General features: G+C 42.2%; 1 protein-coding gene and 1 long non-coding RNA gene across 7 annotated transcripts in view; one reads left to right on the top strand and one right to left on the bottom strand.

Annotated features, from left to right (window-relative positions):
• The window catches only part of Gm39338, a 58,527-nt gene extending 46,479 nt beyond the window's left edge, over positions 1 to 12,048 (bottom strand). Inside the window, exon 1 of the long non-coding RNA XR_870736.2 lies at positions 11,963 to 12,048. This is a non-coding gene — a long non-coding RNA (predicted gene, 39338). The remainder of the gene's footprint in view (positions 1 to 11,962) is intronic.
• Positions 1 to 21,876, top strand: part of 1810046K07Rik (RIKEN cDNA 1810046K07 gene) — a 39,239-nt gene that overhangs the window by 3,841 nt on the left and 13,522 nt on the right. For 2 of the 6 annotated variants that reach the window (NM_027217.2, NM_001372555.1), the window contains exon 2: positions 6,701 to 6,803. The exons of 1 other annotated variant lie outside the window; for it this stretch is intronic. Coding sequence is in view for 3 of the 5 variants with exons in the window: in NM_001372555.1 (NP_001359484.1) it covers positions 6,701 to 6,803 (103 nt within the window). In the remaining 2 variants the exon portion in view is untranslated. Of the gene's footprint in view, positions 1 to 6,693; positions 6,804 to 12,414; positions 12,534 to 21,876 lie in introns of those variants that run through there. 3 more of the 6 variants (NM_001372556.1, NM_001372554.1, NM_001372557.1) reach the window with 2 other exon arrangements.

Here is a 21,876-nt window from a genome sequence, read left to right as displayed (position 1 = left end):
AGCCCAGTATGTGTCAGTCACAGGCATCAGGGTACACTGGTGAGATCTCTACCCTTGTGGGCTTTTCTTCCCACAAGAAGCAGAAAACACACATTAAGCTTCTAAATAGGAAACTGTGTGGGACTTCTGTAAAATGGTGAATCCTAAAGAGAAATAAAAGTACAGAAGAAGAATCTGGAGTTTCTTAAGGGGGATGGTGCAACATTTAAAATGCTTTCGTTGAGATGGCCTTACACCTGGACTCTGAGGAAAACAGGGCAGTCAGCCATGGGGCAAAGGACAGAGGAAGACAGGGCGGTGGGTCACAGGGTAAAGGGTAAAGGACAAAGGACAAAGGAGCTAACTTTCCAGCTCAGAGGTAGCAATATCCTCAGGTAAAAGCGCTCTTGGTCCATTTCAGAGCCACGCTCGAGTGCAGATAGGGAGAGTCTTAGGAAATGAGATCAGAGGAGCCAGAAAACAAGGTCATCTGAGAAGGGTGAAAGGAGGAAGTGCTGTAGGGCTCTCAGCAGGGCAGAGATACAACTGGATATTTTTAAAGGACCGCCTCCACCCGCACCCCATGCCACACCACAGCCCTGACTGCTGTGAGGATAGACCAGGGCAGGGATGAAAGATGGAAGCTGGAAACCCATTAGAGCAGTGGTTCTCAACCTTCCTAAAGCTGCAACCCTTGAATACAGTTCCTCATGGTGTGGTGACCCCTGACCATTTATTTTCATTACTACTTCATAACTGTAATTTTGTTACTGTTATGGATCATAATGTAAATACCCTTCAAACCCCCAAAGGAGTTACAACCCTCAGGTTGAGAACCACTGCATTAGCTACTAGAATAAGCACCATGAGAGAACTGTCTTTCCTCTGGAGATAAAGAGTCAAGAGAGTCTAGACTGATTCCATGGGTAGCATTTCTGTGTATATCTAAACTAGAGTTTGTAGAGTAATGGAGAAAGGAGAGTGGAGGGTGGTTGTAGAGTGAGGGTCTGTGAGGATGGTGTTACCATAAACTAAGATAGGGAAGCTTTCCAGTAAATAGGAGAGAGAAGACAGTTTCTATTTGGACTTGAGCAGGTTGCAATATCTGCTGAAGATGCATCCAGAGATGGCTACTGAAGTCTAAAGCTCAGGTCAGAGCCCCAGGGTCATTCATCTAAGTACAGATTCATTTAAATGTAATAACTAGTTATTCAAGATGGGAATCTTGAATTTGAATCCCCAGCACCCACATAAAAAGCAGGAAATAGCCCTGCGTGTATGTTAACTCCAACACTGTAAGGGGCAGAGACAAGAGGATTGTTGGGTCTTGCCAGCTGCCAGTGAGCTCCAGGTTCAGTGAGAGATCCCGTCTCAAAAGAATAAGGGAACGAACGACAGAGTAGGAGACTAGACATCCCCTCTGGACTATGCACACACACACACACACACATTCACTATACATACAAAGCATTTAATTAATTAACTAATTAGTTAATTAATTAATTACAAAGTAAAACCACACCAATGCTTGACCCTTCCACATAAGCATGGCTCCTTCCTGTCTCTTCACTTTTACCTACGCATGTCTTTCTCTTCCTAACCTATAAACATTCTTCTAAGTGCACACTCAGCCTCATGACTTCCTGCAAACCTTTGATTGGACATCCAAAGTACACTCTGCTTCTGCTTCCTCACACATGGAAATGTTTCACTGAGCTCATGACAATGGATTCTGCTGTGTGTTTGAAACGTGTTTAATAGCCCCTGTGGCACACAACTCCATACTTCTGATAAGTCAAGGCCAATAGGTACATACAACTGATTGATAACAAAATTTCAAACTTTTGATCTGGTTATTTTTCTGTCTTGTGAACTCTATTCATCAGTTAATTATCATGTGGTTATTTTTTTAAACTATTTACCAAAAGCACATTTGTCATAGGCTTTTGGCATGCACATAAAACAGAAATTGCTAATTCATATACAAATAACCAATTTAAAAGTCTTTCAGAGAAAAGCAATGTCGAGACTGTCTGCAAACACATGGAGATCCAGCCTGGACCTCTCTTCCTTCTCAAGCATGTTTGAGTCTATCCTTCTATGATCCAGAGTGCCCAGCATAACTGCCAAGCTTAGAGCGGCCTCTCCAAGATGTACACATCCCACCAAACACAAGAACATCATACAAACCTTCCTGGTGTGTATAGTCAAGATTCTGCCACTTCTGAGGAAATCAGAATCACCTAGAGAGCTGGGCCACATCCCTAGTGTTTCTGATTGGTACTCTAGAGTAGGGCCTGGGAATTGCATCCCTGACCAGCTCCCAGTTGCTGATGCTGAAGCTCCGGGAATTGCACTGTGAGAATCACATCACAAGATGTATATTCTCAACTTGATTTCTCTACCTGGCTCTAACTCCTTTGTTGCAACCATCAGGATCCCTGTTAACCTCCCCTTGGGGGTTACTCTTCTTGCATAGTGCAACTGTGTTCATCACCCTGTCCCACATGACCTCTCTTTATTCTCCCCTCAGAGTTTGAGGACGAACATGTGCTTTTTTCCTAATTCATTTCTTCTTCAAGACTGACTTCTAGCATTTTCTACCTCTTTCAAAAAACTTGACTCTTTTCTTCTTATTCAAATATCCTTGATTCTTTGCTGCTCCTAAACATGTACATAGATAGGACAACCCAAGCAGCCTCCTCCTTAATGCTGAACTTCTCTATGATGATCATCCAGCCTCTAGCACTCTTTATCTTCAGACTTCAAGCAATTACTTCTCCTCCCTCGCCTCCATCCCTCTCTTAACGTCGTGTGACTTCTAGGTACCCCACATTTCCAGAATCTCTTTTGCTAAAGTTCACATCAACCACCAAACTGAAAGCAAGGGATGCTCTTCTGTCCTTGTCAATCCACTACATCAGACAGTAGGTACTACATCTTTCTTCCTTAAAATGTCTGTCCCTAAGGTCTTGATGCCTTCGGCCCCCCATTTCTTACAGCTTCTCCCACTGATCTTCCCTGTCTTCTTCCTAAAATTCTCTCTTGTGGCCCTTAAACCTCTCCAACTGTGACGCAACCCTGGCTTCTATCATTAATCTTCTAGTCCAGGCCTGTGCGTCAGGATGTAGTGATACACACTAGAGTTTTATTCGGACATGAAGAAAAATTAAATTATGTTGTCTGCTGCAAAAATGCATACAAATGGAGATCATTGTATTAAGGAAAGCAAGTTGGGCTCAGAAAGACACATGTTGTATATTTCTCTCATTTATGGACCCTAGATTTTATGTAGGTGCATGAGTTCATTCTTAAATATGATGTGAAAATAGTATCAAGACTGAAGGAAAGGGAGCAGCAAGGTGAGGGGTGAAAAGAAGGGGAGGGTGTGAGGGAAAGGAGCCAAAGGACATAATACATAAACATCTTTATCTTCTTGCTCCCTTGCTTTCTCTTCCTCTTGCTCTTCCCTTTCCCCATCTCTCCCTATTCCCTTCCCCCCTTTCTCTCTCTCCACGTGCTCATGGCTGGCCTCTTCTCCTCTACTCCTCTACTTCTCTTCTCTTCTCTTGTCTTCTCTCTCTCTCTCTCTCTCTCTCTCTCTACTACCCTCTTAACTCCCCTCTCAGTGCCCTTAATAAACTCTAATCTACACTAAAAAATATCTTTATGAAAGCTATCAGTATGTATTATGAGTACATGCCAATAATTACACACACACACACACACACACACACACACACACACACCAATATCATAGGGTTTTCAATATAATTGTTTCAACCCTTTAGAGTATCCTGACCTGTTCATCCCAGTATGCCAGATGCAGATCATGATTATGTGTCGCATCATATGACCCTGTCAAACATTCCCTCTAGGGGTTACTTCCTCTTTCCTGGTTTGTCATCAGTATCATGATGGCTCTAAATCTTACATCCCAGAGCAATGGTGGAAACATGGAAATTTCCCTTCAATCTTCCCTCCAAACCCTCTTACATCTAAATAATTTTCACATCTGCTCCTGGAACTCCTACCTGCCCAATGATCTCTTGTCTCAATTACTCTAGAGCTCTCCAAACTGACCTCCCTGTGTCTTTGTGGTTGTCAAATCCACCCTCTATGCTGTTGCCTGAAGAGTCTATCTAAAATGCAAATTGAAGCATACCTACCCTTGCTGAAGAGCCTTCAATAGCTCATTGCTGACAGGATGAAATCCTAGCTCCTTCCGTGCACCAAAAACATCATGGTTGAATGCTATTCATTTTCCCTTCTAGCCACTTCCTCTCTCATACCTCATTCAGTTCTTGCTCCCAGACCTTTGCCTACCCTGCTCTCCACACCTGGAATGTTCCACTTTGCAATCACTCTCTCCTGACCTCCTTCTTTAAGCCTACACTCAGATCTCTTCCTGCCTTTCCCAGCTCCCACCCTCCCTGTCCCTACAAAGAAATGATACCTCCTGTACTTCTCTAAATATTCTAGACAGACTTCTATTGTTGTACCTGGCACATTTCCGCTATAATTGTTTTAAGGTATTTCCCTCTCCTCTAGATAGTATGCTCTCTTAGCTTCTACTGACACACAGAAAATCTTGGATAAACAATGAATAAATATAGCCTAAGGCTTTTCTAAAAAATAAACAAATAGATGCAACCTATTCTAGATACAAGCTCATGTATTATATTAGACAGTGATTTAAAAGAAGTATTTTAATCATCCTTAATAAAAACTACACAGGACAAATCTTACCAAATTAGGCCAAAAAAGGACCGTTGAAATAATCTTACTTTGCTGAAACCATGTTGAGTGTGATATTATTTGAGTTAGCTGACTCATTCTTCTGATACCACATTTCTCTTCCCACTCTATCTGTATGCTGATATTTATGAAACTAAGTAGCTTCAAAGTATTTTCAGATGTATTACCTATTTTTTCCTTATAAATCCCTGAAGACAGCTTAGAAGAAATTACAATCAATTTATACATGAAGAAAATGGAGCTGGAGAATTTTCATTTTTCCACACCAGTGTCTAATGTGTGACTATGCAACTCCTGATGCTTAACCAGCAACCACCTTTACCTTTGCCTTGCCTTGCTTATGACCATGTTCTCTCTCTCTCTCTCTCTCTCTCTCTCTCTCTCTCTCTCTCTCTCTCTCTCTCTCTCTCTCTCATTCCATTCTTTGTGTAATACAAATTGATTTGTTTGGCAGTTACACCCTAGACTGTTTACAAATCCAAGCAGATTGGAAGAGTCTAGCCATGCACCTCTGATATGTATACATGGGTATGGTCTGTCATATGCAGGGACACTCAATCTGTCCCAGGTGTACTTGCTTATAAGCCAGCAGCACTTCAGTTAAAGTGGATCCCAGCCATCTAACCTACCACAGCAATTTCAAGCTTAAAAATATTTTAAACTATGTCTAGTTCAACCACTAATTCTGTGCTTGAACACCACCAGGGTGGTCCAAGCAGAAGATTCTCCAGTAATTACTGACCTTCTTGATTCACAAAGCTCACAACTGATTAAGACAATGCTAACCAACTTCAGAACCTTGGGAAGATGTTTCGCTATAAATCCACCTATCTGTTATTTCTTCTTGGTGAACCGTTTTCCCTGGTTGTTTAGCTGCAGACTGATCTGAGTCTAAATTGCATCTTTATTGCTATTAGTTGAGACTTTGCCAAGTAACAGCTCAGTTTGTTCATTTGCAAAATGGATCGTGGTAAATAGTGCATGCAAATTGACTAGCCCTATAGTATCTTCAACAACTGCACATAGTATTTGAAAGTATGTTAACTAAACCAATAACTCTTCTTTATCCTTGGTCTGGTTTTCTTTTGAATGTGTGTTTGAGTTGGTGGGGGGATGCGTGCATGTGTGGGTGGAAGGCAGAAGTCATCATGGGATATCTTCCTCCATCATTCTCCATGCTATTTTTTAAAGCAGGGTCTCTTACTGATCTTGGAGCTCACTGACTCAGCTAGAGCGTCAAGCCCAGAGGATCTTCCAGTCTCTGCTTCCCCATTGCTGGAATCACAGACTCTGCACCTGGCTTCTTATATAGTGTTGACTGTCCAAACTCAGGTCATGTGCTTGCAGAGCAAGCAGTTTACTAACTGAGCCATTAACCCAGCCTACACTGACTTGGGTTTTAGCAGTCATTCCTTATGTCCAATCACCAGATTCTCAAGGACAAAACAAATTTAGTGTAGTAAACATGGCTTTCTTCAAACAACCCACTTGCCCCTCTGCCACGCATCCCATACTGATATGCCAGAGTAGGAATGCAGTCTCACAGTAACCTGGGCCATCCATGTTTAACTTCTTCCTCTGTGATTCTGAGTTCATCCGATCCTTGATCTTGTGACCAAAGTGCAAATTGAAAATTTTGGAGTGATTCTTGACAAAGCAGAGGTGAAAACCAGAGAGGTCATTTTGAACAGCTACTGTGTAGGGGATGGGGGAATGCCTCTTCCATCTCCATGGAATTTGGATGAATTTTTATCAAGCAGCAGGAACTAGGACTCCTTTGAATCCACTTCAAATTCAAAATCTCTCTCATTCTAATGAGTAAGCAGGACCAGGACCATGCTCTTCAGCCTTTGACCTGGTGACCCTATCTATACTGATTGTGACTTTTCCGTGATCTTTAGCCTTTGGCCTGGTGACTCCATCTATGCCTGATTGTGACTTTTCCATTTGCTTAAGTCCCAAGAGATTACAGCAAACGCGTGTACCAGGGTGTGAGAGTGAAGCACACAGTCAAAGATCTCCTGGCAGAAAAGCGATCCAGGCAGACAAGTAACACCAGACTCAATGTAAGTCCTGATTAATTCCATTTGAAGCCTCTGATAAAGCAAGCTCTCTCCTCTCCTCCTTTACCTTCCCATCACTGCCTCACCCCCTAGCTCTGAGTTTTCTCAAGAGACTTTCCTTTACTAGGACATATGTCAGAAATATTTTGGGTTTTGTTTTGTTTTCTTAAATTTCCTCCCTAGATAGATAATCTTTCCCTGGTGAGGACACCCACGTGATAGTCTCTGGGGACTTGTCTATTGGCATCAAGGTTTTTACTTGAACTTTTATTCTCTACACACTCCCCATTGTCCTGCTCATCCCATTTTTACAGTAGTTTTTGTTATTGTTGCTGTTGTTGTTGTTGTTGTTGTTTGTTTGTTTTGCTTTTGAAGTAGTATATGTCTCTCTATTCATCTGCTATTGGTCATATGACCCTGGAAATAGAATATATTTATTCCCTCGTGTGATGCAAATAACAGTCCACAAATGCTAGCCCTTCTCCTTAATAAGGTGCCTGGTGTGACGGAAAGAACACGCATAGAGAGGGAACTTTGGCCTGCCAGGGACCACTTGTGTATGTAACCCCTACCCCTAGGAAAGTCTCTGGATCCAACAAGAAATGAGCACCCAAAGTGAGCTTCAGGGTTCCTCATAGCATAAAAATATCTGACTGTTCCTCACTTCAAGGCATGTGCACTAGTTACTGGCAATGTCTCCAGAGCTCTGTGATCTAATTGTTGACTACTTCAGTTACTGACAGTAGAAACAGGATGTGTCTAGACTTATCCACGTGCCCCAGTCACTGGTAGAGAAAGGCTCAGAGCTTGAGGAGAAGTTGCTGCCCTTTTACATAGCTTATATTCTCCATCTGATGAATGTGATTCATGATAAATCCTAATAGGTTTGGAGCATCACTGATGTCTGTCAGTCACATCTGCACTGGTAGCTCTGCTCGCTGCCTAGTAAGTTGCGCTCGTGTCTCAAAAAGTGACTAGAACTAATATGAAAAGTTAATGTCATGTATTCTATTAATACAATAGCCTGAATGCTGGTCATGTAGGTGACCAGGAATAAATAGAGCAGCCGCATCCAGCATCTAGTGCTGGGCACACAAGGGAAGTACTTCCTCGGGAATACCTGCTGACATGTTTGCCACCACCTTCAACACAGCTCCAATGGCAAACTCCGAACATAAGTGATCAGCTGCAGAATCAACTTCTGTGTCCAAGAGCACCTTTTAACGCACGCCCCGCTATCCCTCTCATCAAACAGCCTCTTCCCTTCTACTCCGACAATCAGAGCTTAGCGTACACAGAGAGATCTGAACAGCTGGGCTCCTTGCCTGGTCCCGGTTCGGTATTTCTCTGAGTACCTGCTCGGAAGCATCTGGAGGGTGTGTTCTAATCATCATCACCAGACTGAGAGGGAAATCAGAGAGAGTGGGGTGGGGGTGTTCCTGAAACTCCTCAAAATGAACAACTACAATGTGCAAACGGCAGGAATGCTCAGCCACAACTTCAGATGCCTGAGTTTCAGGATGACCAAGGGAAACATGCAATGAGGTAGAAAAGAGGCACACATAAACACACTATGGTAGGGAATGGACCTTGTGTCTCACAGTGTAACTGGGGACAGAGGTCACACTTTTGGGTATCACAGATATATACATACAAATAAGACAGAGCATTGGGCTTCTGTAAAAAGGTGCGCCGTGTAGAAAGACAACAAGGCAGACTACATCCAAGTGGTGAATTCACGTATGTTTTAAAATTAAAAGGGCTACACGCCCAAGACCTATAAATAGTAAGTCATAGGTTTTTCTTTTTATCCTCTCTTGTTTTTAAGTTTTTCTTTTTTTAAAAGATGAAATAATATATTTCATTATTATATAATAATGTTATATTATATAATAAAATAATATAAATACAACTAGTCAGTTACAGTAGTTAAATACCAATACTTTACTAAATGTAGGAGACTTTCATACAATATATTTTGATCATATTTACCCCTAACTCTTCCCAAATATACTGTCCACCTCTCAACTTTACATCCTTTTTTTTTCTATAACCTACTGAGTCCAATTTGTGCCGCCTCAGTTGGAGTAGGGCAATGACCACAGGAGCATGGTCAACCTATCAGGGTCACACTCCTAAAGAAAGCCGACTCTTCCTCCCCAAGAAGCCATGTACCGTCCACAGCTCTCCTGTTAGACGTAGGGCTTGTGAACCCCTCTCCCTTCCATGCTGGGATGTGACTCTGGCTTGTCCAGATCTGTGCAGGCAAACACAATCACTGTGCATTATGAGTGTGGCAATCCCACCATGCCCAAAGGATATGGTTCTGCTATGGTCCCCTTACCCTGCGGCTCTCAGTCTCTTCACCCTGGCTACTGTAATGCTGCCTGAGCCCTTGGGAAAGAGGTGCCTTATATGTGTCCTGTTTGTGTCTGAGTACTCCACACCCACTTACTCTCTGCACTTTGGCCAGCTTTTAATTTCTATGGTAACCACTATCCACTGTACAAAGAGACATCTCTGATGAGATCTGAAATCTGCACTCACTGAAAGCACATGATTCAGTTTCATCTTAGAACACAGAACCTCGGGCTTGTCCCATTTGTGGAGGTGGAGTCAGAAAATGACCGTTTCAACACTTTCTCCCTGAATAACAACTCTCTTCCACACTGTGGTTTACATAAGGAACATGTTCCCTAACCCCAACAGCAACGAGGCTTCTTATCTCTTATCTCAGTAAGCCACGGGTGTTGGTCTAGTAATTACTGAGAAACTAGGAACCAGATATGTGGTAAGAAAAAAAGAATAATCTGTTAGGAATACACATGAAAAATACACATTCATATAGCCGAATAAACTGAATGCTTACTACCAGACCATATACATATGCAATATGAAAATAGCTATAATATTTATGTGAGGATAGAGTGAGGTGGTTTTTCGTGTGTGTTATCTCATTGTATGGGCATATTATCTGAAATTTGCATTGACATTTTACAGATGAATGTGCTGAAAACAGGATAAAGATGTGCTGGAAAACAAGACAGAGAATTAGGGATGCTGGAAAAATAACTTGGGAAACCTGAGTCAGATTCCCAGCACCCAAGGCAGGTGGCTCACACCTACCTGTAGCTCCAGCTCTGGGGCACCTGTCCCTCTCTCTTGGTCTCAGGTACATGGCACACCCTCACACAGACACAGAACTTCTATTTTTTAAAGTAGATTTTCTGAGTCTTAATTCTGTATTTAAAAAGAAATCTCAGAGTGGACTAAGGTACACTAACCTTTGATACATGAAAAACAGAGGAGGGGGGAGGGAGGGAGTGGAGGGAGAGAGGAAGGGGCAGAGGGAGTATATGAGAGAAAATAAGTATTAGAAAAACTAGCAACAGAAAAATATTGCTTCCATCCATGATACTGACAGGGCTATCCTGGGTGGTACACAGGACCTTAACTCCATGTTCCCATTGTATCATCTCAGTACTAGAATCTGCTTTCTCACTTTGATGATGTTTAAGCTTCAGTGATTAAATGCGTAGCAGCCAGTGTGAACTTATTTGGGCCTTAAGCATCTCTATGAATTGATTTTACTATTCATTTACTACTTCAGAATACTGAGAAATCTGTCTAGAGACATATTGCCATCAGTCAGCACTCACTCTTCAGGCCTATCCCTGCTGTAAAGGTAACTCAATAAGCAGAAACCATGGAGCCTGCAGACCCTCACTCATAGGCTCTGATTCCATCTCAGAAGCAATGCCGAGACCACCTGCTTTTCTTTGTACTGATCCATAAGGAGATAGTGGGTCTCCACTCTCAGATGGGCTTGTGGTAAGGAAACTATTCATGAGGCACAAAATTTCCAAGTGACAATATGGCTAAAGGCCAATGACTAATGTTCCCAAAGATTCCCACATCAATCCTCTGGATACATAATTAAACAGCTTGTGAGGAATTTACCTGGGTGGGCATTTAATGCAGTCAGATGTAAGGACAGCTTTGAAAGAGAAATACAGAGACGATATAAGAGGAAATGGTAAAAGCAAGCCCTTCAGCGAGGCTGGAGCAATGAAGCAACCATCATGGAAGCCCCAGCAGCTGCAAAGGCAGAAAGAAGCAGAGGATAGAGTCCCCATAAAAGCCGAAGCAGGAACAGGCTGGGGAAAAAAACTAGATTCCTAGTTGAGCCCCAATAGCAGGGACAGCTTCCAGGCAGGCTTAGGGTGTCTGGCTTTCAGAACCAGGAGAGCACATTCAGATGGTTTTAGACACTGTTTAATAGTGATAGGTTATAGTTGCCCTAGGAAACTAGTGCATGTATTATGAAAAATTAGGTCCCCTCGACCAATATGCTTCCAGAAGCAGTTATTTGATGGCTATGGTAGCTGCTGGCTCCTTCTCATCACCCTCCAGGGTGACCCAAGCTGAGCTTTTCTGTTTTCACAGAAGAACTTCCTCAAGAACAACTTTCATATTCTTGGGGTTTTTGGGGTTTTTTGTTTGTTTTGTTTTGTTTTGTTTGCAGTAAAGTTTTGTAAACTATCATAAAAATAAAAATCTTGCAACAAGCAGGATTTTGACCAAATCACTTCCATTATTTTACCTCCCATACACTGTGGCTTGGCAGATGGTGTACTTTTAAACTGTGAATTTTTTTCCCTCAGGTTTTGTTTGTTTTCTGTAATTCCTCACTATTCCCTGGACTTCTGCCAGGGTAAAGAAATTATAGATAGATAGATAGATAGATAGATAGATAGATAGATAGATAGATAGATAGATAGATAGATACCACTTGCCAACACCTGGTACCAAAACTATATAATTAGATTTCTGACTGATAAATTTTCTCTTGCAGCTACACTATTTCAACTGAACTCATAAAGGCTAATCATTTAACATTTTAAGAATCACATCACAAAATTCAATAAGCCCTGTTATCTTATCTACAGAATAAAAAAGAAAGCAATAAGCCTAATTGCCACCATTTTTCTGCTCTGTTTTGAAATTCAGTCAACAATTCACAGACGATTTAGCTCGCTAATCAAGTTTTCCTTACGCAATCATAAAGATTCATCTAGAGTCACTGAATGCACAGCAGCTGGCACGAGGGGAGAAGGAAACGCTGTTTGGAATTTCAATTGTGTGGGAGGGTAGGGGAGTACCTCGTCCTATGTGGGAGGCTAAGCAGGGTCTGGAACCAGGCGCTGGTGGTTAGTCTCGCCCTCAGATTGGTGGATACGGTGATATCTTTCTGGGCATGCCCACGGAAACACTGTAGTCAGTAACAATAGCCAAGCAGATGTGAAGGTCTGGGTTAATATTTTACATAAACACAAGGAAGAATAAACAGAAATATCTGGCTCCAGTTTTGAAAGCCTTTAACTGAAGGAAATGCCAAGAACTATTTCCACGGAGGAAATATTTGGATTATGCTGCCTTGAAGTATGCATAAAAATAAATGTAAAACAAAAGTTACTTTCACATGGTGAGACCCTTCCACGCCCACTCTAGGTGTTTGTTGCTCAAATATTAGTTACTACACCTCTGCTCTCTTTGCACCCAGTCCTAAGTCCTTCCACTTCAATCCATTGCTTAAATCTCTACTGGGGACATTCGGGATATGGCCGTATCTCAGTTAATGATTTGTCCTAATCATTTTTCGGGTGGAAACGTTGTGAGTAGAGAAACGGAGCCTGGCAGTGGGCCACACGTGGAGGAAACTCTAAACAGCAGGTAAATGGGCACCATCGAGCGATCTTTATGGCCTGCACTCATTGAAAATGTTTGATCTTTGATGAGAGAGGTATGAGAAACACTAACTACAGGACAGGTGTCCACTGGCTGGCTCGGTTTGGGGACTACCTTTGCAATAGGTCCACAATGGGAGGTTTGTTTAGTTCCCTGCCCAGGTGTTGCTCTGCTCTGCCAATCACATGCACACTCCCCTTCCCACAGAATATAACCCTGTGACATCCCGATCTGTGATTTGCATCTGTGTTTCCTGCGAAATAGTAGGAGGGAAAATTCGTAGCAAGGAAACCATATATTTTGTTATCTCCAAAATTTCTTTGATTGCCCTGAGACTTCTCTTCTACCCCCAGAGAAGCATTGCTGTAGCCTGGGTCTCTTCCAGGCCCTCGCTGTGGCTCCGTAAAGTTAATTGCACTCTCCATTCTCAGCCTTGATGTCTTCGTCAGCAATTCGAGTTAAACTATAGCCTAAGACTCTGCTCTTCTCGGCATCCAATTTTGTTTGTATTTGTCTGTCTCTGTGTGTGCACAGGTATTTTATACATATTTGTATGGGTTCACATGTGGGAGGTATGCATGTATGTGTGCATACACATGTGTACAGAGGCTACAGGGCAACCTCAAATGTGATTTAAGAGCTCTGTGAGACTGTTTCTTACTAGGTCAGAACTCACCAGTTGTGCAAACCTGACTGCAGGGTGTCATGGGTAGCTGTCAGTCTTTACTACCCCAACTCTGGAATCACAAACTCCCATCACCATGCCCGGGTTTTTATATGAGGGCTGCAGGATTAGAGTCAAGACCTTCTGATTTCAGGACAAATACTTTACTAATTAAGCCATCTCCCCAAGCCCAGTATTCATTTCAAAGTAAATTATATTTTATGTATTTGAGATTTACAGCATGATGCTATGAGATAAAATGTAGCTAGTGAACTGGTTACCATAGTGAAACATCTTAACATATATATACAGACGGATACACACATAGGCATATGCATATGCACACACACACACATACACACACATATCATTCTATACAGTTACTCTTCTGTGACAAGAGCTATTACAATGTACTTCCCCAAAGGTGGTGCAAAGGTCCCCAGCAGTACAGTTATATGAACTTCCTCCCCTGTATCGAGCATCAGACCTTTTGACCAATTCTGCATATTTCCACCCTTGAACTACAGCTCGGGATTTCATTTTTGAAGACTGAAACCTTAAAAAGCGTATTCTCTTCGTTCAGCCTCTTTATTTTGGTTATTAATTTTTAGATGTTCTCATCTCTCTATTTAGCATTTAAAACAAATCTCTGGAGGCTAGGGAGATGGCTCAGGGGCTCAGTGGGTAAAGTGCGCTCTGAGCATGCATGGGGACTTCGGTTTGTATCCCATCCACCCAAGTAAAATCTGGGCGTGGTGGTGTCTGCTCATAACCTCAGGGCTGGGGCCAGGAAGGGAGGAGAGAGCATGCAGATTGTGGAAGCTCATTGGATAGCCAGTTTGTAAAGAGACTCTATCTCAAATTAATAATAATAGTAATATTAGTAATAATAATAATAATAATAATAAAGTAAGGAGCTAGGGAGATAACTCAGTGATAAAGAGCTTACTGCACAAGCATAAGAATCAGATTGCGAGGACTGAGTCCATCCATGGAGATAGTCCTGATTTCTGAGTCTCAGCTTCGTCCCATAGACATGGGGACAGCAATACCCACCACAGGCAGTAACACGAGTGAAATTGGGTGATGTCTGCAGAGCACATGGTGCGTCATGTGACATGTCCTGCATGCTCGGCATGCAGTGGCTTTTATGAATTTATGACAACTGTCACTTGATAAGCACCAGAGAAAGTAAGTGCCAACCTCAGCCAGATGCACGCCAGATTACGGGGTGTTCTGAGAGCAAGTTGGGGAGTCAAGCTCCTCCCACCCTCAAAACTACCATTTCTAATAGAATGGAAACATGTCAAACCTCTAACTTTGTAGGTTATGGGGGGAAAAAACTACTTATTCTGAGTGAACAAAACAGAAAAATGGCAGACATGAGGGTCTTTTCATGAAATGGAGTTTATTTTGTTGCTTGGGATTATTTTTAATTGATTTAATTGAATAATTATACATATTTGTAATACAGTATGATATTCAATATACATGTAAATATATAATTAACAGTGTGCCTGGCATAGCCACCCCTTCCTGCCCTGGTCGTTTCCTTGGTTAGCTGTATAAGCTACAGGGTCAGTTACCAGCCAGAGCTTGATTCTGATGTGCACAATGAGACTTTCAGTTTGCCTCTTCTACTCAGATGCACTCTTCCATCTGAGAGTCATGCACTCTCCCTCCCTTCTCACCACACTCACCTCTGCTGGCCCTCCCCAGCTTCCAGTACCCACTCTAGGAGATGACTTTGTAGAGGCTGCAGATGTCATGAAGAACAAGGAAAACTTGACTTCCGAGCCTGTTTTGTTTAACATAATGGTGCCAGTTCCATCCGGGCCACCACAATTACAGCTTTCCTCCTTTGTGTAGCTGAATAGCATCCTATTACGCATATCACCTCATCTCCAGCTATCCTGTGGGCAGCTCAGGTCACTCCTTGTCTTAGAAGCAGCAAGCTTCATTGGACACTGTGCCAGTGTCTGTCACCCTCTTCCCTCCTGTGGGTCAAGTCAGTTGAACGTCCAATCTAATAGCTACAGCTAAGATATCCCAATATTGCTTCACTCTGCAATATTAAATAGTCCAAACCTTAGCTGCTCTCAAATAAGGATTTGACTTATTCATCATAAACTCTATTTTATGAAAAGCCTTGCTTCAGACGGCAGGGAGAAGATAAAAAACCAGGGGGTGCTAGCAGCTTCCTGACCTGACAGGACTTCCTGAAGCTATTGCTCCTCAGCGCGAGAGGGTCTTGTGAGAGGTGTACAGGGGAGGGGATCATAGTTCACCACAGCACAGGTTTCCTCCTTTCCCTGCTGGGCAGAGTTGTTTTTCCTTCTAACTCAATGGATTTCCTCAGACCTCAAAACATGTTCCACCCACGCCCCACCATAAGCACACACACACACACACACACACACACACACACACACACACGTGCGCACGCACCAAACTCCAGTTCCTAATTTCCAAAGCCGACCTTAAGCAAAAAGTAAATCCTCTTTCCTCAAATTAAACTGGAGTTTTAAAAGTTGGATTTGCAAGAAATATGGAAAAACAGAAAATCACATAAAGCACAAAAACAATCCCATGACCTAAGTTTGACACTAAGTTTAATATCTGGACAAGGACTGGAAAGGGTGGTACAATTGTATTGTTTATCCTTTCTCATAATAATAATAATAATAATAATAATAATAATAATAATAATAACAGTTGGCACATATCTGTCCCAACACTGGAGAGATAGAGGCAAGAGAGGCAGGAGTTCAAGGTTGTCTTCAGCTATAACATGAACTAAAAGCTACATGAGACCCTGTCTCAAACACTAACCATAATAGCTGTTATTTACTGCTGAGCTCTGAAATAGAGACTTTACACATATCTCCCTTTCTGTATGTTAAGATATATTCACTTACCAACAAGAGCGCAGCAGCCTCCAAAGAAAGTCAGGTGGGAGAATGAAGAATCAGGTGGAAAGCTGCAGCGCTTACATTGGACCCAGATTTATGGGACTCCAGAGGTTTTCTTTCAACTGTTCGATGTGTCGTCACTATGCATATATTTTCAAGACTGGCTCTCAGGTAGCTCAAGCTAGTCTCAAATTCACTATGTAGCTGAAGATGGCTGAAGTTCTGCTATTCCTGCCTTCACCCCCAGAGTTCTGTGAGTACAGGTGTGGACCCCATGCCTGATTTTTGTAGTTCTAGCATCAAACCTAGGAGAGGGGTTTTTTATATATATGCTAGACTAGAATTCAAGCAATTGAGCTACATCCTCAATTATATTGACTATACTGCCTTCTTAAATGTATATATTCATACCAAGGTGGGACAAGGCTTGGAGTCACCACTAATTTTCAGATCATCATACCAAGCTTCAGACTCCATGTATAAGATGACGGGTTCCAGTTATGTCTTGTGCCCCCCTGACCCACACACACCCTCCACATGTGATCTCCATACTTACCATTTCAACAGATATGTAGACTATCCAGGAAATGCCCCTCCACGACCAAGACTCTCCTTTCAAAAGGAGATTTAAAAAAAAAAAAAAAAACAAAGACAAAAACCCTAGACTCCCCAAAGGTTCTCATTTCTTTTAACAATTTTCTCTAGTTCAATTTCCAAATCTGCTACTAACGCACAGTCCACGCTCGCTCGTCATCCCTCCCCCCCCCCACCCCGAGACCACCAGACCTCACGGGTCTCTCCCCAAACCCACCCAGTGTATGAGACCGCCTGGTCCAGAATCCACTCACGTCACACATGGACACTGAAGAAGCTTCCCTTCCATGCTCTTAAAACTCCACAAGCGTCCCTTCTCTTCAGAATCCCTAGGGCTCACACTAGCCACTTCTCTCTCTAATGTTCTCTTCTGCATGCTTACCCCCTTCAGCTTCTTGCGGCTACCACTCTGAATGGAGGGGTTGATGTGGCTGACTCCTACTTTTTCAAGCAGACAAAGAAACATGAACTGCATTCCCAGGATCAGCTCTGATTACTGAACATGCTTTCCCTCGAGACCCAGCCCTTGATGTGATCTTACTCCCAGGGTTGCACACATGAAAGAGCATTCCTTGTATTTTGATGTTTGATTAACATATATAAATTAATTGAACATAAGTTTCATTGTGACATTTTTAAACATGTATATATTTTGATCATATCCACCCTATTTTCTTCTCTTGTCTCCCTTTCCCTCCCATTTATTTCCCTCCTCTTCCCAATTAGTCTTCCTTCTTCTTTCATGTCTTTTCCTTTTTGAATGACTCAATGAGTCCCATTAGTGTTTCCTACAGGCATATAGGCGAGGGGTGGCCCGTAGGCACTTGGGCACCTTTTCAATGGTTAGACTACAAAGAAAATATCTCGTCTTCTCACCTACCAACTACTAATTGTATAGATTCACTAAGGTGTCCTCAAAGAAGAGATGGGACCCCTGTAAGCTCCTTCCTCCACAGTCTAGGATGTTGGGAGATCTGTGTGGGTCTTATGTAGACCTTGTGTGTGTGATCACATTGGATCCCGAAGAGTGTGACAGCCACTATTGGCCATGCCTGAAAGGCAGTGTTAGCAAATATAGAACTAGAGAGGGAGGAAGGCAGCATCCTTACACTGTACTTTCTCATGGAAATATGGGAAGAGATTGGAGGATGAAGACCACCAATGCTCTTATTCCCTGAGAGCCAATAGCAAAAGACAAATGGAATCCTTTTCTAATATGGAACTCTAATTTTAATCAAAATTACACACACACACACACACACACACACACACACACACACACACACAGCTTCTAAGCTTTGCAGTCTAACTCTGGTCACACTTTAGTAATTATACTGACTAGCAGTGGTGGCTGGAGGAAGCCATGCAAAGCGATTTTCAGAAGCTGCTTATCCACGTTTTAGAAGTGTGAAGTTGATCACATAAATTCACAGCTATGATCTAAGATCTAAGAATATAGCAATGTAAAAATGCCATTTGAGAGCCAGGCAGTGGTGGCGCATGCCTTTAATCCTAGCACTTGGGAGGCAGAGGCAGGCGGATTTCTGAGTTCAAGGCCAGCCTGGTCTACAAAGTGAGTTCCAGGAGAGCTAGGGCTATACAGAGAAACCCTGTCTCAAAAAAAAAAAAAAAAAACAGGAAAAAAATGCCATTTGAAATCAGGGGTTGTAAAGTTTCAGACAAAGTGACTCAAGCTCTGAAGGCATGAGTGTAAAAAAAAAAAAAAAAAAAAAAAAAAGTCAGTGACATGCTTTGACATACTCATGAGTGGCATGGATTTCCTAAAATTAACCATTAAACTTATTGTTCGCCTCTGCGACTCTCATAGTTGGAACCAATCCTATAATAGTTTTGGCTTCAGTAAGATTATCTTGTTTGCCTAAGGCACAATGAACTGTCACCACATGCTAATGTGTATTTAATAGTTTGCTACCGTTTGGGAGTTTTATGTTTTCTTATATTTTTATTTTTCCCCTGTGATTTTTTTCTTATATTTTGAGAAACACCTCATGGTTGTTTGGTTATTAAAGCCACTGAGAAAGCTTGAATTTTTAATACATTTACTTCATTTTACCTTACTATTTTTTTCTAAATTTCCCACAGAAAACAATCCATTTCTTATTTCCCATTAGTTTTCAAGTTCTTAATAGAGGGAATTCACATCTAATCGAAGAATATCTTCCCCAGACCTTTTCCTTGTTCTCAAGGCATGGTGGTTGGAAGGTTGCTCCTCAGCCTCGCTAAGGAAGTTCCTTCATGAGCCCAGAAATAATAATAATAACAGCAATAATAATAAATATTTCCTTTTTTAAAGATTTATTTATTTTTATTTATATGAATACACTGTAGCTGTCTTCAGACACATGCCAGAAGAATACACTGGACCCCATGACAGATGGTTGTGAGCCACCATGTGGTTGCTGGGAATTGAACTCAGTATCTCTGGAAGAGCAGTCAGTGCTCTTAACTGCTGAGCCATCTCTCCAGCCTGCCCACCTCCCAAAAACATAAAACAACATTTTCGTAGCACTGGATGCCTCATAAACGCAAAATGCCGTTGTTTGAATTTAGGGACACACATTCTATGGTTGCTCTTCATTTGAATGGACGCTTTATTTTCTAAGGCTTTCCAGACCGCCTATTGTCTGACTTTAATTAGCCCACTGTCCTGCCCTGTTTGGAGAACTGAACCACACTTCCTGAGTTTTCCGTGGTCCCCACCCAGCCACCTGCTCCTGCACAATTGCAGAAAATTTTTAAATAATAATAAGAGCAAGCCTTTCATAGGGAACTTATTTTCTCAGCTGTTCTATTGGTTCTGTGGAATTTTCTTTTTAAATGTCATGAAATTTAAAATCCTTCCTGGTGGAGAATTCTTTCATGCAGCTTGCAAAAATAATCAGGTTTTACAGCAAAACAACCCTGGCTGGTCCATCTGGTGGGGCTGCAGTTCTGCAATCTCTTCGCTGGCCAAAAGGCTTCCCAGTGGCTCCCCTTGCTCTAACCTAGCTGCATAAATACAAGCAGCATTTCAAAGGCACACCAAGAGCCAGGAGCATAAAAATATGTTTCATTTCGTAACTTAGGCAACAGCAATCACTTTCTCACAGACACAGCCTGGACATAATTTTGTGCCAAGCAGCAGAGCTGTTAAAATAAAATTTTTAAGAAACTGTCAAAAAATTGGAATTCTGTCATCGTGTGAGCTTTCCAAGGGACATAAAATAGCTCATGGCTCAGAAATTGAAGACATTTGGAATCATATTTTTTATCAAATGAGAAATTAACCATAAAGGTATAAAGATGACATCCATTTTAATATTAATAGTAATGTTGATTTAATATTAATTAGTTGCCTTAATTACAAAGGCAACCCATTGTGTAACTGCCAAAGAGAATACACAGTAGGAAGTATAAAGACTATACAGTAGATATCTGTGGAAGTCTCCCCACACTGTACCGCTAAGTTCAGTTTCACATACATTCTTACAGATGTTTGTTGCAACCATTGGATAGAACCTAAGTTGATACAACAGTTTAACTGACTTCAAATTGTACCACATATAGTTACACAGGTGATTACAAAGTAAATCTGTGTTTCCATAATAAGTTCCTTTCCCTCAGAATTTGAACATGGCTTTTGCTCTTCACTCCTCCTCTGTGCTTTTGAAAGCTTTAATCAATCATTCCTTCTACATATTCAATGATGTAGTCCCTACGGTTGCCTAGGTTACCAAGTGTGAAGACTCCCCACACAGAGTGAGGTTTCGTAAATATAAAGTAAGTGCTCATAAGGATGTTTCACCATTCATTCCTCAATGAAACATAATTACTGACCATAGGATCAGCCCTGCACAGTGCACCATTAAATTAGATCATGGAAGAATGTACGGGTCTTTCGATTTTGTAGTGTGGGATGGGGAGATGTGGTAGTCTCTCCATACACCAGTGTCAGTGTGAAAGTAGTCAATGGTGAGCAAAAGAGAAAAGGCCCTGGGAACTGTACAGTGGCCAGGACATGTGGCCAGAACAGCTCTCGGCACCTAGAGGCATGAATCAGCTATCCTCATACAGCTACTAGAAGGATGACAAACAGACGCAGACAGAGGTATCACCTGCCAGCCTCCTGACACTCTGCCAGACAGACCCTTATCATCAGGTCTCCACTGGACTTCCAGCAGCTGCCACTAGCTCTGCCAACAACTCCAGACCCATGGCTTCACCATCAGAGACCGTGTTCTAGAATAGCACTTTCATCGTGGCTACACCACAGAGACTCTAAAGACTCAATGCCCATTGGTGGACAAAGTCCAAGCCCTTAGCACAGCCCAATCCCTTTATAACTGAGCTCCTGTGTCTTCCTCAAGCTCCTCCCTCGTTGTCATTCCCTGTCTTTGCACTTCCTGTTTGCCTTCCCACCTCTCAGACACACTGTTGCAAACATCCCCAGCCTTGGTTTTCTCTTCAGTGGCACATCCTCCTCCAACCTGCTTGATGATTTCCTGTCATCTTTTCAGACTAGATTCGGGTACCGTCTATATGATGGTATACCAAGTCCCATTCTCACAAGACAGTCAGTCACCCCAACTCTCCTCTGTGTCCTCACTTCTCTATCTACACCAAGTTGTGATGAAACAGATCTAGATGAGAACCCAGGCTGTGTCGATCTATAGACCAGAGGACACATTATAACATCATCTGAAAGATTAATGGTAAGCATTTGGTGAGCACACTTAGCACACAGTGTGAAGAGAACACAAACACACCTATAAAAGTTGTCACTAAAAGTGAATGATACATTCATAATGCCTAACCAGAAGTAGCTACAAGAAGCTCTGGTTCCATTGGCCTCAACTCTTATTCTAAATTCTGCTCTAATTACACCCACATTTGTACAGCTATTGTCCCTGTGGATCTATATGCTGACTGACTACAAAACTCATGTCTTCTTTGTGTTTCTGGAATTACCACAGTCCTAGAGCACAATGGGCACACAGTACATTTGTATGGAAGCCACAAAAGGAAGTGCCTGCTGCTAAGGAGCGGGTTGCCTTCAGCTCGTTGCTGGAAAGCCAAGCTTCTCCTCCTCCGGGCTCAGTTCGTAAGATTCCCTGCGCGGGGAGCTTCCTCGCCCCTTCTCAGCCTTCACATTCAAAAT

Source organism: Mus musculus, chromosome 9 (genome assembly GCF_000001635.26).
Source record: "Mus musculus strain C57BL/6J chromosome 9, GRCm38.p6 C57BL/6J".
Classification (NCBI taxonomy): Eukaryota; Metazoa; Chordata; class Mammalia; order Rodentia; family Muridae; genus Mus; species Mus musculus.
Note: the sequence above shows the minus strand (reverse complement) of the source record. Positions and strands in the feature narration are given on the sequence as shown.